The 18,889-nt window shown below is 40.2% G+C and overlaps 1 protein-coding gene and 1 long non-coding RNA gene across 3 annotated transcripts in view; one reads left to right on the forward strand and one right to left on the reverse strand.

The window, feature by feature from the left end:
- Positions 1–18,889, forward strand: part of ARHGEF18 (Rho/Rac guanine nucleotide exchange factor 18) — a 328,222-nt gene that overhangs the window by 69,001 nt on the left and 240,332 nt on the right. Inside the window, exon 2 of the mRNA XM_056570400.1 lies at positions 17,853–17,977. Within this exon, the coding sequence (XP_056426375.1) occupies positions 17,853–17,977 (125 nt within the window). The remainder of the gene's footprint in view (positions 1–17,852; positions 17,978–18,889) is intronic.
- The window catches only part of LOC130367731 (uncharacterized), a 126,508-nt gene continuing 125,392 nt past the window's right edge, over positions 17,774–18,889 (reverse strand). For both annotated transcript variants that reach the window (XR_008892148.1, XR_008892150.1), the window contains exon 3: positions 17,774–17,962. This is a non-coding gene — a long non-coding RNA (uncharacterized LOC130367731). The remainder of the gene's footprint in view (positions 17,963–18,889) is intronic.

The following is an 18,889-nucleotide window of genomic DNA, read 5'->3' on the forward strand; positions in this document are numbered from 1 at the left end:
TGTGTTGTGATACATGCTTGTTTGATTTCTCTTGTGACTGCGGACTGGTTATCCTATTCTGGCCTGCCATAAATCCTGGATGTGGTAAAGTACTGAAAACCATTGTTAGGAACCAAGAAAGGTGACTACTAAAGGTGAAGCCTGGTTCTGTTTTCTAGCTACCTGTCAGTGTTGTTACACTATCGATATATTTCAGTACAGTGCTGTCAATACTGTTACTTCACACCATTAAGGGACCCAGCATGTGAGGGGGCCCACCGCCCGATCCAGGGCCGGCCTTACCATGGGACCCGGTGGGACCATTGGTCCCAGGCGCCACTTTTCAGGGGTGGCACTTTGCTGACCCCCTTTTTTTGTGCCTAGTAGGTTCATGGTAGGGCCGGCCCTGCAGCTGCACCACCACTGCGGTGCATCATAGCGCAGCGAGACAGCGAGTCTGTAGCCGGCAGACCCAGGTCTGACAAGGGAAGTTGCGCAAGTGACGTACCTCCGCAGAGGAAGACGTCAGTGACGTCACTCGTCAGGCCGACGCCGGAGAGGAGAAGCGCTGCGCAGGCCAGGTAAGTGTGTCTATGTGTGTGTCTGTATGTGTGTGTGTATGTGTCTGTCTGTGTGTTGTGGGCTATGCTACCTAATGTGGGGAATCTATGATACCTAATGTGGGGAATCTATGATACCTAATGTGGGGAAACTGCTACATAATGTGGGGAATCTATGATACCTTATGTGGGGAAACTGCTACCTAATGTGGAGAATCTATGCTACCTAGTGTGGGGAAACTATGCTACCTAATGTGGGGAATCTATGCTACCTAATGTGAGGAATCTATTCTACCTAATGTGGGGTAACTGCTACCTAATGTGGGGAATCTATGCTACCTAATGTGGGGAAACTATGCTACCTTATGTGGGGAAACTATGCTACCTAATGTGAGGAAACTGTGCTACCTAATGTGGGGAAACTATGCTACATAATGTGAAGAAACTATGCTACCTAATGTGGGGTAACTGCTACATAATTTGGGGAAATTATGCTACCTAATGTGGTGGAACTGCTGCCTAACTAACACTGCAGATTACATTTTTGCTATGTCTACTAGAAATGCTATATTAATCTTTATTAGATAAAAGAAAAAAAGAAACATCACTGTTATATAGTATACTTGATAATATAAAACTATCAATGTTGGCAATAAAAGTTATCATTATGCCCTGAATCATATTCTTATTCATGAGGGTCACCAGTGTTTGAAATGGTTGTCAGTCACACCACAAACTGTAGTCCAAACACAGCAATGTATGTTTTAACTGGTCTCAGACAGCTTTGTTCTTCATCCACAAAGAAAAGCATTGGCAACACTGTGCAAATTTAGACAAAACCAATGCATGCTTGGCTGAGCACTAGATTACACAGGACCTTGTTCCTATTAGTTTGGAGCCTACTGCTCCATAGCACAAGTGCCTGGCCTGTCTCACCAGACTTGGGCTCCTCAAGACTAACTCCTACAAGCCTGGTCTGGCCTGTGTCTTCTCACCCTGGGAGCTCTTTCCCAAGAGGCCAAGTGCTCTTTTCACAGGGGGTCTCTCAGGTGGCTTCTAGCAGGACCAGACTGTAGCTGTAGTGGAAGGAAGCTGTTTTTTCCAACTCCCACAATCCCGCTCTTGTTTTTGGATTGTAGATCCAACTTCATCAGGAGAAATGCCTTTTTTCTCCAGATTAATGGCATGCTGCCACACTATGTAAATATGTATATTTTATTTTTATCCTTTTACAGGGCTAATGCATTGAACAGTGATTATTAGGGATGTTGGTGGTTAGATTATCTAAATGGTAGGAACCTAGTAGCATGCTTTAAAGTGGTACTCCCCCCCTAGACATCTTATCCCCTATCCAAAGATGTCTGATCGCGGGGGTCCCACTGCTGGGAACCCCCGCGATCTCTCCTGCAGCATCCTGTGTCATCTGCTGCACAGGGCGAACTTTGCCCCGTGCCTGATGACGGGCAATACAGGGGCCGGAGTATCATGATATCATGGCCTCACCCCTTCATGATGTCATACACCGCCCCCTCAATACAAGTCTATGGGAGTGGGTGTGAGGGTCACCATGCCCCCTCCCATAGACTTGCATTGAGGGGGGCGGACCGTGATGTCACAATACTTCGGCCCCTGTATCGCCCATCATCATGCACAGGGCCAAGTTTGCTACATGCAGCAGATAACACAGGGTGCTGCAGGAGAGATCGCAGGGGTTCTCAGCGGCGGGACCCCCACAATCAGACATCTTATCCCCTATCCTTTGGATAGGGGATAAGATGTCTAGGGGCGGAGTACCCCTTTAAGCCACAAGCCTAGTACTCCATTTGTAAATCAGAGCACTGATGCAATTCAAGTGGGAGGTGAAAACTAAAAGATAATGCAGTATATAAGCATATGATAATAAATGGATGCGATCCTACAGATGAAACATATAGGGGTTTATTTACTAACATGATCCCAACTCTTTTTTCTCTCTCTTTTCATGTTCCATGCGACACAATTTGCGTCCAAAAAAAAACCCCAAACCCTTCATTTTACAAGAAAAACCCGAAAAGGGGGCGTGGTCACGGGAGAAAGTGGGCATGGTCCCGACAAAAGGGGCATGTCCCCGACAGTTTTGAAAAATTCCAACATATTTATTAAGGTTTCCACAGAAAATGTGGTGGATTTGAGCTTAGGAAAACCCAACAGATCAGAACAGGTGTAAAAAAAAAGCAAAACATAGGGAAAAGTACAAAATGTACGGAAACCTTAGAAAATACCGTCAGAAATCAAGACCCACAAGGAAAACTCCACTCCACTCTTAGTAAATAAACCCCATAGACTTCTTTGCCTACTGTGCCATTCATGGTTTTGTAGTATTAGTCATGGTCTCACTACCTATGAAATTCATATAGCTAATAACCTTACAGAAATATATCACAGCAAAACCTTCCAAATATTTAGCACTGTTTTTATTACTAGCTGAGTTGCTGGCTTTCATTTCCACCCTCAACTGTGTGTACAACCCTGCGCTTAAAGAGTACCAGGTTAACATGCAATGGAAATATCTCACATCAACGCTAAATTCATGTGTACCTTGTCCCGAAAGGAAAGTATGTGAGTCTCAGACACATCCATCCTGGAGATAGCAGTACAAATTTTCTCATCCTGTAGATATCCATCTTCAGAAATGCTAACCTTCAGTTAAGTTACTAAGCTTAGCATAGGAATTCTTTCTATATGTATCGGTCTAAATTACAATAAAATCTATTAAATAAGACATCAATAACTATTTTTGCAGTCTGAATAGGGTAGCTGCTCTGTTTCACTGCATGCATAATATGTATTATATGCATGATAAACATTCCTCAAGACTGAAATTGCAATACCATGAAGTAAAAGTAATGAAAAAAATGTAAACAAACATTAAAAATTTTGAGCACCACATGCAGAAATATATTAACATATATGCCTTGACATGCTATCAAATTGCTATTTGCTCGCACCCGTGGTTACAACGTTTATTGTATATGCTAATATAGCTCCTTTTATATATATATTTTTTGAGGCACAGATTGATATATGATATGCATATGGTATTGTTTTTTGACAATTTAGGTGCATTGGGCTGTATGTGGCTCGACATCCCATTTTGGGGAGGGCGTGTTAGCGTGTGATGTCATGTCACGTGTTGCTTATCCATGTATATATACCGGACGGTGTGTCTGTAATTTTCCATGACTAAGACTTGCTGTTAAGTAGAAACGCGTCGGCGTTTCGTTTGTGTTTTTATTCCCCTATTTTTCCTCATATTTTTTCACCTACCTACAATATTTAAATGGATTTCTAATAAAGTTGGATTTTACTATACTACAAAGAAAAGGACACAGTACCTACAGTGAAATATGGTGGGGGTTCAATGATGTTTTGGGGTTGTTTTGCAGCCTCTGGCACTGGGTGCCTTGAAATGTGTAAGGCATCATGAGGTTTACCAACAGATTTTGGGTTGCACTGTACAGCCCAGTCTCAGAAAGCTGGGTTTGTCTCCGAGATCTTGGGTTTTCCCCCAGGACAATTACCCAAACATATGTCAAAAAGCACCGAGAAATGGATGGCAACAAAGCACTGGAGAGTTCTGAAGTGAAAGACCCACTTCTAGTAATTTGTATGGGTAACCAGAACCCAAATGATAATAAACCCTTGGTGAGAGTATCAAAGAATTTTACCAACTATATAACACCAATCAGGCTCACATAAGACTTAAATTTGTGAATTTTACTAGATCATATAAATCAAAAAAATTATTGACATTTGGGTACACAAAAAAAAAATGTTTGCCAAAAATTGCCAACAATATAGAAAGGGGAAAGGTAGAGGGTACAGGTGAACCCTAAAACTAGAATCCCTAATACATAGACCAACTCCTATTCCTAAGTGTGGAGAGGGGGAAAGGGTAAGTATATACACTGTAACAAAAATGGTGGCCAACCTCTCTAGCCAACGCATTTCGCCCCTGTAATTTTTGGGGGCTCATCAGGGATAAGAGGAACCACACTGTTGCCACAGGAGATAATTATAGTGTACCAAATACACAAAGATGAATAAATACAATAGCAATGATAACAATATAGATAAAAGAAGATAGACATCCTCAGTAAGTGAAGGAGTCTGTGTCGGTCAAAGTCAGATATGCGTCATGAAGATGTGCTAAATGTAACAACCATTTAGCACAACATAATTCAATTGTATTTGAGATTTATGCAAATATGTAGATAATTTATACATCACACCATAACACCCTTAAAGGTATAGTCACACTATTCCCAATGATCAGAATATTCAGAATAACTTGATAAAGCTGTGACTATTTGAGAGACAATGATAGATGAGGGTTCAGGGATGTATTTGTGAAGCAGAGCACTGTGAGAAAAAATATAAGACATTTTTTTTACTATGAGAGAAAGTGCATTTTTTTTATATATACATACATAAAACAGCCATATAGAGGACTTAAGTCTTACCCCTCATAGGGTGGGATGGTGTAGAGGGGTTTTATATGACCACAGATATTGAAAGTCCACAGACTCCTGATAAAAATACATGAAGATTGGTATAAAACAAAAAACAAAAAAAGAGTTCTGAAGTGGCCAGCAATGAGTCCAGATCTAAATCCCATTGAACACCTGTGGAGAGATCTTAAAATTGCTGTTGGGAAAAGAGAGACCTGGTGCAGTTTGCAAAGGAAGAGTGGTCCAACATTCTGGCTGAGAGGTGTAAGAAGCTTATTGATGGTTATAGGAAGCAACAGATTTCAGTTATTTTTTCCAAAGGGTATGCATCCAAATATTAAGTTAAGGGTGCCAATAATTTTGTCCAGCCCATTTTTGGAGTTTGGTGTGACATTATGTCCAATTTGCTTTTTTTCCTCCCTTTTATGGTTTAGTTCCAATACACACAAAGGGTATAAACATGTGTATAGCAAAACATGGATTACTGCAATCCTTTTCTGTGAGAAATACTTAATTTTGTTAAAAAAAATTCAGGGGTGCCAACAGTTACATGTTTCCATCCCTCATCCCACATCCATGGTTACATATTCCCTTCTACAGTTTACAGCAATGAAAAAGTCCTTTCCATCCTACTGAAATTATAGCTCCCATCCATGTCTTCTTGCATATGCTGAGACACTGGAATTACAAGAAGAGTTTGCAGTAATTTGTCATTTAAAACCATATATTGTATAATTACAATGACATCGTCCTTCAGAATTACATTAAATACATACATACATTATTGTCCCAGCCATCTGCATCTGCAAATTACAATTTGAAGTATCTTTGATTCCTGATAGAAGACCTCTGTAAATTTATGGATTTTTGGTAAATTAGGGAAACTCAGCCTTTTTTTGCACACTGTATTATACATATTACTGATGTCCCTGTCCTCATCTCGACTCTGACCCCCGCACTTATTCATGGCAGCACATCTAAATGCCCGAAAAAATTTAATAAATCAGGCTAAAAAAGTAAAGTAAAAAAAAAATTATTATTTAGAACAAAAACTAGAAAAAAAATTATGAAATGCACTCCTCATTCATATTTAATATAGAGCGCTGTATTTTCTGGTCCCTGCCCGCTCCCGAAAATTGAAAGACAACATTTTTTTTATGTTAATTTTTAAACAGGGATCAATTTATGTGGGTGGGCAGGGACCTAAAAATTTAGCCGACAATAGTGAAAATGTAGAAAGGGGCCATTTAAATGTAAAAATAATATATATTTTTTTAATTAATTTTTTTAAATGTTTTATTAGTAATGTATTTTATTGTTGTGTTTACTAAAGTCTGTGTGTTTCACTTTTTTTTCCCTTTATTCTTTACATTTTTTAGGTATTACTACTACTCCCAGCATGGCACAGACTGTTCCATGATGGGAGCTGTAGTACCTGTACTAATGGACAGATCACCTCGGGTGTCACTCCTAACACCTGATGCGATCATCCTATCTATTGCAGAGATGGAGTGGCTTTCTCCTGCGCTCGCATCACTGCACTATACTCTGGCTGGCCAGTGATGTGAATAGCATTCACACCACTTATTCATATTTCCCACAGAGAGCTGTGATTGGCCAGATGGTTCCAGCCAATCACAGCTCTCTGCGGGAAATATGAATAATAGGTATATATATGGCATATACTCATGCTACAATGGGACCAGAGAAGAGCAGCTGGCCACCCACATCTATATGTTACACAGGACGATCGCAGCGGGTGTCAGGAATGACACCTGCTGTGATCTTTCCTTACCTGCAAGTACTACTGCTCCCAACATGGAGCACACTCTGCTCCATTCTGGGAGCTGTAGTACCTGCATTAATAGGCAATTCACAACAGGTGTCAGAAGTGACACCCACTGCGATCTGTCTATTAATGCAGGTACTACAGCTCCCAGCATGGAGCAGAGTGTGCTCCATGTTGGGAGCAGTAGTACCTGCAGTTAAGGACAGATCACAGCGGGGGTCACTCCTGACACCCGCTACGATCGTCCTATCTATTGCAAAGATGCAAGCGCAGGAGAAAGCAACTCGCATCTATACATTATACAGGACAATCGCAGCGAGTGTCATAAACGAAGAAATTTGTTATTTCGAATTGAGTAGAAGCTTTGATTCGCTCTGTATCAAATTTTTCATGAAATTCTGAACAAATTCAACTTCGTCCGATTCGATTCGCTCACCTCTAATACTGGTCAACTCTACTGATCTATTTTTTGCATTCGTAAACCAAAATCATTGATATATCATAGAAGAAATGCGGAGCACTCACCAGGTATATAGAAATTTTAATGCCTCTGGATTATTATTGTGAGCTTCTAACATATGGGAAACTAGGCGTTGGGCTCCCATTCCTTTTTCAGGCATCTCAGGTGCTCTCTTACCCTATGAAATAGGGGCCGTATAGTTTTCCCTATGTAGAAGTATCCACAAATACAGAGCAGGCAATAAACGACAAAAGGGGTTCTGCATGAATCGTCTGATATTTATGTCATAACCTCCTAGTTTAGCTCAATTCTATTTACCATTAAATTTACAGAATGAACATGACCCACAGGTAAAATTCTCTGTTGGTCGACTGTCACTTAGCCAGTTGCGTAAATGAGTTTTATTTATTTTCCGTCTGTTAATATAATAAAGTATAGTGATGTTCTTCCTATATGTGATTATAGGGTTGTCCTTAGCAACATCAGTTGCTTGTTGCAGTTGCAACATCAGTTGCTTGGATTGTTATTAATCCGTTTTAAATGTATAAATTGACTGGTTGGGATGGCGTTCTTCATGTGGGTGGGATGGGATGAAGCATAATGAAGCAAAGAAATCTTTGAAGATGGTTTCCTATAACCAGACGTAATTTTGTTATTATGAACAATGTCAATTTTTAAGTCTAAAAATTCAAGGGACTGATCGCCATACACGTATGTAAAAATCATTTTCATCGTGTTGACGTCATTCAAATGATTGACAAAATTAACAAAATCTGCTTCTTAAAATTTTTTGCTATTGAAAGAGTGGAAATTCCTGAACAAGGTTACACTAAACAGCAAGATTTATTAAAAAAAGGAAGCCTTATGGATCCTTCGAACCAATGCTACTGGCCCGCTCGACTTGAACGATAAATTGGAGCTGAATGCACTTATTTAACCCCTTAATGACTCAGCGTTTTTCCATTTTTGCACTTTCATTTTTTCTCCTTACCTTTAAGAATTCATAACCCTTTTAATTTTGCACCTTAAAATCCATATGATGGCTTATTTTTTGTACCACCAATTCTACTTTGTAATGACATCAGTCATTTTACCCAAAAATCTATGGCAAAACGGGAAAAAAATGATTTTGCGACAAAATTGAAGAAAAAATGCAATTTTGTCAATTTTGGGGGCTTCCGTTTCTATGCAGTAAATTTTTCAGTAAAAGCGACACCTTATCTTAATTCTGTAGGTCCATATGATTAAAATGATACCCTACTTATATAGGTTCGATTTTGTCGTAATTCTGGAAAAAATCATAACTACATGCAGGAAAATGTATACGTTTAAAATTGTCATCTTCTGACCCCTATAACTTTTTTATTTTTCCATGTACGGGGTGGTATGGGGCTAATTTTTTGTGCCGTGATCTGAAGTTTTTAGCGGTATTATTTTTGTATTGATCGGACTTTTTGATCGCTTTTTATTCATTTTTTCATGATATAAAAAGTGACCAAAAATACACTATTTTGGACTTTGGAATTTTTTTGCACGCACGCCATAGACTATGTGGTTTAATTAACAATATATTTTTATAATTCGGACATTTCCGCACGCGGCGATACCACATATGTTTATTTTTATTTACACTGGGTTTTTTTTTAATGGGAAAAGGGGGGTGATTCAAACTTTTATGAGGGAAGGGGTTAAATGATCGTTATTCACTTTTTTTTTTTTTGCAGTGTTATAGCCCTCTCTAGTGGCTATAAAACTGCATGCCCTGATCTCTTACATCGATCAATAGTTTCTCATAGGAAACCATTGATCAATGATTGTGGCGCTTGACTGCTTATGCCTGGATCTCAGGCACTGAGCAGTCACTCTGTGATCAGACACCAGGAGGCAAGGTAAGGGACCCTCCTCATGTCTTACATTTTGCCGCGGTGGTCCTGAACAGCCCCCTGAGCTAACCGGCAATGTTTTACTGTCACTTTAGACGTGGCGTTCAACTTTTAACGCAGAGTCTGAAGGGTTAATAGCTATTAGCCACGGGTTAATAGCTAGGTGCCGGGCACAACCCATTGTGGCCCCACGTTATAGAACGGGAGCGGACTAAGGACGTACAGGTACGCCTTGAGTCCTTAAGGAGTTAAAAATGTAAATAATAATGCGAATATTTACTGAAAAGAAGTGATAGTATATAAGTATTCCCTTCTATACTTCATCGAAATGAGGTTCGCAAGTAAGGAGGTTGATTTTAAATGTGATTCCCACCAAGAAAACAACACTCCACTCTTAGTAAATGAGGCCAACTGTTTATTTATAACAACATACAACATACAATGCATTCCTGAAGACCCAGATGCTAAAATACAATGAAAGTTTTTCCTTTTTGATGAATTTCTAAAATTCTTCACATTCCCAGATTGATGGGGAAAAACTTACATTGCAGACCCTTTGCTATGACACTTGCAATTTAGCTCTGCGGACCTCCCAGTTCTCTTGGTCATTTTTAAGATGTTTCTACACCTTGATTGGAAAATTAGAATTTTAAAGCCTAACTTAGCTTTATTTGTAATTTAGCTTTACTTGTAACATAATGTCTGACAATTGACATCAGCAATAACATGGAAAATGAACACCTGCCCATCTGGGCTCTAACTAAACCAATAACAGCACATCAGAGAATTTATCTCAAGTCATGCCATATTGGAGTTGGGAAATAATTTAGTTAAATGGCCACTGTCATTAGAAAAAACTTTGGACATGTCCTAGTGACATGTCTAAAGTTTTGATCAGCGGGGGGGGGTCTAAAGTTTCAGACCCCTGCTGATCAGGAGAACAAGGCAGGAGAAAGTAGTTGTACGGCTGTATTTTGTTTTTGAACAATAAACTGCAGAAGAAGGTCTGCATTTGAACTGTATCATTATCTCAGACTGCTGTTTACTGCCGTTTGTCCATCTCTACTGGGCTAAACTCCCACTGTATGTTAAAGAGGTACTCCAATGGAAAACAATTTTTATCAACTGGTGCCAGAAAGTTAAACAGATTTGTAAATTACTTCTATTTAAATATCTTAATCCTTCCTGTACTTATGAGCTGCTTTATACTACAGAGGAAGTTGTGTAGTTCTTTCCAATCTGACCACACTGCTCCCTGCTGCCACCTTTATTTGTGTCATGAATAGTGTTGCTCGCGAATATTCGCAATTCGAATATTATTCGCGAATATCGCATATTCGCGAATATCGCGAATATAGAGCTATATATTCGTAATTACGAATATTCTTTTTTTTTTTTTTCTTCACAGTACACATCACAGTGATCATCCCTCTCTGCTTCCATCTTGTGTGGTGTAAAGAAGGCTGTAATACACTACTGTGTGAGACTGGCGTGCGAAAATTCGCATATACGAAAATTCGCATATGCAAATTTTCGCATATGCGAATTTATGTGTGTGCTAATTTTGCATACGCTAATTTTCACATATGTTAATTTTCGCATACGCGAATATTCGCATATGCGAAAATAAAACGAGAATATAACGAATATGCGAATATTCGCGAATATATGACGAATATTCGTCCATATATTCGTGAATATTCGCGAATTCGAATATGGCCTATGCCGCTCAACACTAGTCATGAACTGTCCATAGTAGAAGCAAATCCCCATAACAAACCTCTCCTGCTCTGGATAGTTCCTGACATTGACAGAGGTGTCAGCAGAGAGCACTGTGGTCAGACAGAAAATAAATTAAAAAAGAAAAGAACTTCCTTTGTAGTATACAGCATCTGATAAGTACTGGAAGGATTAGGTTTTTAAACAGAAGTAATACACAAATCTGTTTAACTTTCTGGTACCAGTTGATAAAAAAAAACATTTTCACTGAAGAACCCCTTTAAAGCTTATGTAAACAGATACTCAATATATTCTTTTTTTGCAGTCAATTACACTTTTCAATACAGCTGTATATACACAACATATATTAGCCCAACGGATGCCAAAGACAACCTTTTGTTATTCTTGGCCATTATAGTCTTTAGGCACACAGTGCAGACATCAGGAGATTTATCCAGAACATATACTGAATGTGCATCACAGACATTATATGAATTTTATGTTAATTTAAACAATGATAATGAAGATCAGCAGCCCTTCTCTGGATTTCCCATAAAAGATCATCGTGACATATGAGAACACTTCTTTAAATTAAAGTTTCAAAATTTATATTCTAAGCTAAAAAAAAAATAGTTTGTGGCCAAATTTCTGTATTACTGTATTAACAGGCTTTACATGTTCATAAGAAAAAGGGGAATAATTTACTTTTCAATTGGTTGGTTATGGTATATTTATGCAAACAATGCAGTCACAAGCATTTGTCACTTATTTTTGTTGGTTATTATTTCTGCAAAAATGTTACCAGAATGGAGAAATCCCATGTTGCTTTAACCCCTTAAGGACGCAGGACGTAAATGTACGTCCTGGTGAGGTGGTACTTAACGCACCAGGACGTACATTTACGTCCTATGCATAACCGTGGGCATCGGAGCGATGCCCGTGTCATGCGCGGCTGATCCCGGCTGCTGATCGCAGCCAGGGACCCGCCGGCAATGGCCGACGCCCGCAATCTCGCGGGCGTCCTCCATTAACCCCTCAGGTGCCGGGATCAATACAGATCCCGGCATCTGTGGCAGTTCGCGATTTGAATGAATGATCGGATCGCCCGCAGCGCTGCTGCGGGGATCCGATCATTCATAACGCCGCACGGAGGTCCCCTCTCTTGCCTCCGTCCGGCTCCCGGCGTCTCCTGCTCTGGTCTGTGATCGAGCAGACCAGAGCAGAAGATGACCGATAATACTGATCTGTTCTATGTCCTATACATAGAACAGATCAGTATTAGCAATCATGGTATTGCTATGAATAGTCCCCTATGGGGACTATTCAAGTGTAAAAAAAAATGTAAAAAAATGTAAAAGTAAAAAAAAAGTGAAAAATCCCCTCCCCCAATAAAAAAGTAAAACGTCCGTTTTTTCCTATTTTACCCCCAAAAAGCGTAAACATTTTTTATAGACATATTTGGTATCGTCGCGTGCGTAAATGTCCGAACAATTAAAATAAAATGTTAATGATCCCGTACGGTGAACGGCGTGAACGAAAAAAAAAAAAAGTCCAAAATTCCTACTTTTGTAATACATTTTATTAAAAAAAAATTATAAAAAATGAATTAAAAGTTTTTCATATGCAAATGTGGTATCAAAAAAAAGTACAGATCATGGCGCAAAAAATGAGCCCCCATACCGCCGCTTATACGGAAAAATAAAAAAGTTAGAGGTCATCAAAATAAAGGGATTATAAACGTACTAATTTGGTTAAAAAGTTTGTGATTTTTTTTAAGCGCAACAATAATATAAAAGTATGTAATAATGGGTATCATTTTAATCGTATTGACCCTCAGAATAAAGAACACATGTCATTTTTACCGTAAATTGTACGGCGTGAAAACGAAACCTTTCAAAATTAGCAAAATTGCGTTTTTCGTTTTAATTTCCCCACAAAAATAGTGTTTTTTGGTTGCGCCATACATTTTATGATATAATGAGTGATGTCATTACAAAGGACAACGGGTCGCGCAAAAAACAAGCCCTCATACTAGTCTGTGGATGAAAATATAAAAGAGTTATGATTTTTAGAAGGCGAGGAGGAAAAAATGAAAACGTAAAAATTAAATTGTCTGAGTCCTTAAGGCCAAAATGGGCTGAGTCCTTAAGGGGTTAAAGGGGTTATCCGGGTAAAAAAAAAAAATTTATATATAAATCAACTGGCTCCGGAAAGTTAAACAGATTTGTAAATTACTTCTATTAAAAAATTATAACCCTTTCAGTACTTATGAGCTGCTGAAGTTGAGTTGTTCTTTTCTGTCTAAGTCCTCTCTGATGACACCTGTCTCAGGAACTGTCCAGAGTAGAAACAAATCCCCACAGCAAACCTCTTCTACTCTGTGCAGTTCCCGAGACAAGCAGAGATGTCAGCAGAGAGCACTGTTGCCAGACAGAAAAGAACAACTCAACTTCAACAGCTGATAATTATTGAAAGGATTAAGATTTTTTTTTTTTATAGAAGTAATTTACAAATCTGTTTAACTTTCTGGAGCCAGTGGATATATAAAAAAAAGTTTTTTCCTGGAATACCTCATTAAGGGGTTGCCTGTGACTTTTTTTTATTTTATTTATTTTTATAAAACTGGGTATGAGCAACTGACATCAAATAGAAAAAGGTACATTGTTAACATGATGCTGCAGCCAATGACTGGCCACAGCAGTCACATGCTGTACATGTGAGCAGAGACTGCTGAGGTGAGTAATATATGAGAACTCTGGACAACCTCCAAGTTGAATAAAGTTTTAAGGCACATGTAGAAAACTGTGAGACTATATTGAGCTTCCATATGGTTCTGATTTCACAGCAAGGTATATTGAGGCATGCTCATTAGTCGGCTGATCGCGGATCCTTTTTCACAGGTCCATTATCGAGTGATGAGACTTTCTAGAAACACTTGTTTTTTTCAGCTTACGGTGTTACATTCATGGTACAACTGAGGTTTAACTATCCAAGAAACAACACTAAAACCTAACTTTTATTCAATTTATCTCTAAAATTCCCCAATTATGGCCAACAAATCAAAACCCTCACAGCAATTTCAATATATATGCTGATGTATTAAAAAAAACATAGTGGCTCCAGAACTGTTAAACCACGGACCACCAAGGGCCAAAGATACAACAAAAAAAGCATACATACAAATATAAATTTAAATATGTTAATCCTATAGATAGGAAAGAGGGAGAAGGGGGAGGAAAGGGGAAGCAGGGTCTAGGATGGAGCCTTATGGATGAGTGGCCTCTACTTGTTATACCCTGTTTATACCAACAACCCTAATCGCTTCCCCTAATCCTAGGGGGGGAGTTGATGCCCTGAGAAGGGAGGCCCTTCCCTGGAACCTTCGTTGGCTATCTCTCTTGGATGGGAGAAGGAAACGATAGACCTTCTTCCATAAGATGGTGATCTCTGGCAACCCCCCAGTGTGGAATTATAAAGATGAATCCCCTAGATGTTAATGCAAATAAGAGCCCCATGTATGCAGATAGGGGGACCACCATGGCAAATTCTTTCAGCTATGTCTTTTCTCAGCACAGATATCTTTGACTCCATGCTTTCCAAGCACATCCTCAGTTTACAGTTAAATATAGTTATTATAGATTTATAATTACTTAGTAAGTATGGTTGAAAAACTCATGTCCATCCTGTATAACCAAGGGAAGACAGAAGATCTGGATGAAAGTAAAGAGGTATGGGTAACCTTAGACATTAATTCATGGCAAACCCAATGGCTTTTACTGAAATAGACCTCAAATTCAGTGCAGTAGGGTTGTTTTCTAACAGGAGTACTCTGGTTTAGGAAAATCAATTTCCTACTGAAAGGATAGTGTATAAGTGTCTGATGCAGGGGGTCAGACCGCTAATATCCTCCCACAATCTCTTTCATGGCGCTCTGGCTCTCCTCGTGCAGGTAGCTGGGGTCAACACGCCTCCTCCATGTATTTCATAATTTCCTATCTGTCTATCTATGTATCTAATTGTGATGGCAAAATGATAATTATCAGCTACATCCAGTTACTTCTCTTTCCCCATCTTCTCCCTCAAGCCCAGACGACCATGGCAAATTTTTCCAGCTATTTCTTGTCTCTGCAGAGTTTGCAGCACAGATATCTTTGACTCCTTGCTTTCCAAGCACATTCTAACTCACCCCTTTCCTCCCATGTAAGCCTAATGTTAGCTCAAAATGTGGATGCCTGGATGTTCAGCGCTATATACTATAATGCCCATCAAATTACAGGAAAATACAGATAGCACTCCCAAAAATAGTACCATGCAAATTATATAGTACCATTCACATAATGCCCTCATTAGTGCCCGCCAAAGTGCTCCACGGTATTGTTAATAGCAACTAAAACTATAAGGTAAAATGATAACTTTATGCACCCCTAAGTGCTTCATATCAAAAAAGTCCACTCTTTTACACTGACTGCTTCCTCTGCCCCTTCCTAACACTGACTGCTCCCCAGCTATGCTAACTGCCCTCCTCCCTCATACTCACTGGCTGACTGCCCGGCTTCCTGCTAACTGCATCCTCCTTCATGCTGCCTGCCCCCTCCCTCATGCTGACTTCTCTCCTCACTCATGATGACTACCCTGCTTCTTACTAACTGCCTCCTCCTTCAGGCTCACTGTCTTCTTCTTCTTCATGGTGACTGCCCTCCTTTCTCATGCTGATTACCCCCTCCCTAATGCTGACTGTTCTCTTCTGTCATATTGACTACCCCTCCTTCATGATGACTACCCTGCTAACTGCCTCCTCCTACATGTTGACTGCTTCCTTCATGCTGACTACTCTCGTCCCTTTTAGAGATGTTGTGAATTGTTCGCCGACGAACAGTTCCTGGCGAACTTAGCATGTTCGCATTCGCATCGCCGGGCGAACATGTGTGAAGTTCGATTTGCCCCCTATACTTTAACATTGCGGTAAACTTTGACCCTGTGAGTCAGAGTCAGCAGACACATTACAGCCAATCAGCAGCAGTCCCTTCCTTCCAGACCCTCCTACCTCCTGCACGGACGCCATTTTACCTTCATTCGGCATGCTGTAGGCTTAGAAAGTGGAGGGACAGAGAAGCTGCTCCTGCTGTAATAGGGAAAGCGATAGCTAGGTTGCTGCTAGGTGGTGTATTCAGGGTCCACTTTACTCCTAAAGCACTAGTCTAACATCTGCTTTAAGGACAGCACCCAAAAAAGCCCTTTTTAGGGCTCAAATATCAGTCCGTGCGTCTTGCAACAGCTGGAGGCACCCTGGTTGGGAAGGAACTGCTGGTTAAAAGGGGTACTCCAGTGTAAAACTTAAGTACCTTCAAGCAACTAACTACAGTATTAAAAGGGCTATAAGTTCAGTCCGTGTGTCTTGCAACAGCTGGAGGCACCCTGGTTGGGAGGGAACCGCTGGTTAAAAGGGGTACTCCAGTGTAAAACTTAAGTACCTTCAAGCAACTAACTACAGTATTAAAAGGGCTATAAGTTCAGTCCGTGTGTCTTGCAACTGCTGGAGGCACCCTGGTTGGGGACCTCTGCTTAAAAGGGGAACTCTGCTGGCAACCTTTTTTGTTCATTGTCACACTAGTGAAAATCACATTTGGTGTGACAGTTGTTTAAATTAAAAAAAAAAATACCTTTTTTGGCTGTGAAATAAAACCAGTGCTGCCTAAAGGGGGCTTTAACTATCTGCTGCCTAATATGGGGGAATCTATGTACTGCCTAAAGGGGGGATCTAAATATGTGCTGCCTAAAGGGAGGCTCTAACTATGTGCTGCCTAATATGGGGGAATCTATGTGCTGCCTAAAGGGGGATCTAACTATGTGATGCCTAAAGGGGATCTAACTATGTGCTGCCTAAAGGTGGCTCTATGTGCTGCCTAAAGGGGGGCTCTATCTATGTGCTGCCTAAAGGGGGGATCTAACTATGTGATGCCTAAAGGGGGGCTCTATGTGCTGCCTAAAGGGGGCTAAAGCACGTTATTCCAAAGAATTTAGGAATAATAGGTGATTTATGCTCTTTATGGATTAAAACCAGACTCTGCATCAACTATGTAATTTTCCATGGGAGTTTTGCCATGGATCCCCCTCTAGCACGCCACAGTCCAGGTATTAGTCCCCTTGAAACAACTTTTAAATCACTATTGTGGCCAGAAAGAGTCCCTGTGGGTTTTAAAATTCGCCTGCCCATTGAAGTCAATGGTGGTTCGCCCGGTTCGCGAACATTTGCGGAAGTTCGCGTTCGCCGTTCGCGAACCAAAAATTTTATGTTCGCGACATCACTAGTCCCTTTTGCTGACTGCCCTCCTTCTACTCAATTCTACCTTCCCAGCCAAATGGCAAATACTGATGTATTTAATGTAATTGTCTTATTGGATATTTTATCAATAAAAATAAGCTACTTTATCAAACTGTCTTATTGCCCATAGAAACCAATCAGAGTTCAGCTTTCATTTTACCAGAGCAATATGAGAAGTGAAAGCTGAGCTGTAATTGATTGGTAAGAGCAACAAACAGAATCTTACTATAAGGGCCAGTCCTGAACTTCTGCCGGCAAACTTCCACTGGGGAATTCCGCTTGTTTCCCACTGTTTTCAATGCCATTTTGTTGCATCATTCACTCTGCGGAATTTCCGGGTCGGAAATTCAAGATTCAGGACCGACCAAAAGAATGAACATGTTGGACTGGATTGCGTTGCCTTCTATGGAGACAGTGCACGTCAAAGTGGTCCTACCACCTTACAGCGCCCTCTACAGACAAAACCTCCATGCAGAGATTTAGCAGCCGGGCCCTAAGACAACTTATTAAATCTTCTAGCTTTATTTTTGCAAAAGCAATGAAAAAAAAACAGAACTAATGATAGTTCCCCATAACACATGACTAGTATTTCCAGTGTCGCAATCAGTAGATTCTAAATGTTTCTTTCTGTATCTTATTTTCGCTTTCAGCATCAGAATGTAAGCCGTGCTCCGGATTTGCTGCTATACCAGACTCACGAAGTGCGACTCCAGATGCTGAGCAAGGGTCTCCTTCCATGAACACAGGGGGAATGTTTTTCCTGGAAGAAGAGAAGGTAAATTATTGTTTATAATATTGCATCCTTTTAGGAGAATGTAAGTGCTAGGAGGAAAACATCAGTCTTGATCACTTTTTTAGGGTGCGTTCACACGCTATTACTAGCAGTGGGTTTCACGCTGCGGGAAACACGCTGCGAGTTACGCTACCATTGATTTAAATGGGTCCGGGGACAGTCCGCAAATCTGCGGACTGTCAGACAGTCCCCGATTTGCAGACTGTCTGTGGGGTCCAAATCAATGGTAGCGTAACTCGCAGCGTTAAACCCACTGCTAGTAATAGCGTGTGAACACACCCTAAATATATGAACATATTTACCTTGCCAGACATGTATTTATAACTACTGTAAATACCCCCCCCCCCCCCCCCACTAAATTTTTCTATCTACTTCTTTGAAGGTTTTTACATTGGGAGCCCCACGATCATTAGAATAGGAGTCCCAAGTGCTTTATTCCTTCTGACCTGCCTGACTAGGGTGAGGAGGTGTTTGAATGGAGTGCAGTTGAGAATCTGAGCTGACAATCCATTTAAACCCTTTGGAGAGGAAGAGTGGTGCAGTTGCACTTAGCAACCAATCAGATTGCTTCTTTCATTTTTAGAGACTTTTTTCAAAATAAATAAATAGCTATCTGATTGGTTGCTATAGGCAACTGCACCACTCTTCCTCTACACAAGTTTTGATAAATCTCCCCCTATGATAATGGTGGAAAAAAACCAAGCATTACTCTACTGTGGATACGAGGAGAGAATAATATGAAGCTGAGGGGGAAAGTGGTAAAGTTCTTACTAAAAATATTGGTAGTCTACTAGATAGATTGGCACTTTTGTAGGTTAAAATATGTTTGCTAGATTATTTATATAAATGTTGTGACCATGAGTAGGAAACCTCTGGAACTACAGGGGTAGAGAC

The sequence above is a fragment of the Hyla sarda genome, chromosome 1 (genome assembly GCF_029499605.1).
Source record: "Hyla sarda isolate aHylSar1 chromosome 1, aHylSar1.hap1, whole genome shotgun sequence".
Lineage (NCBI taxonomy): Eukaryota > Metazoa > Chordata > Amphibia > Anura > Hylidae > Hyla > Hyla sarda.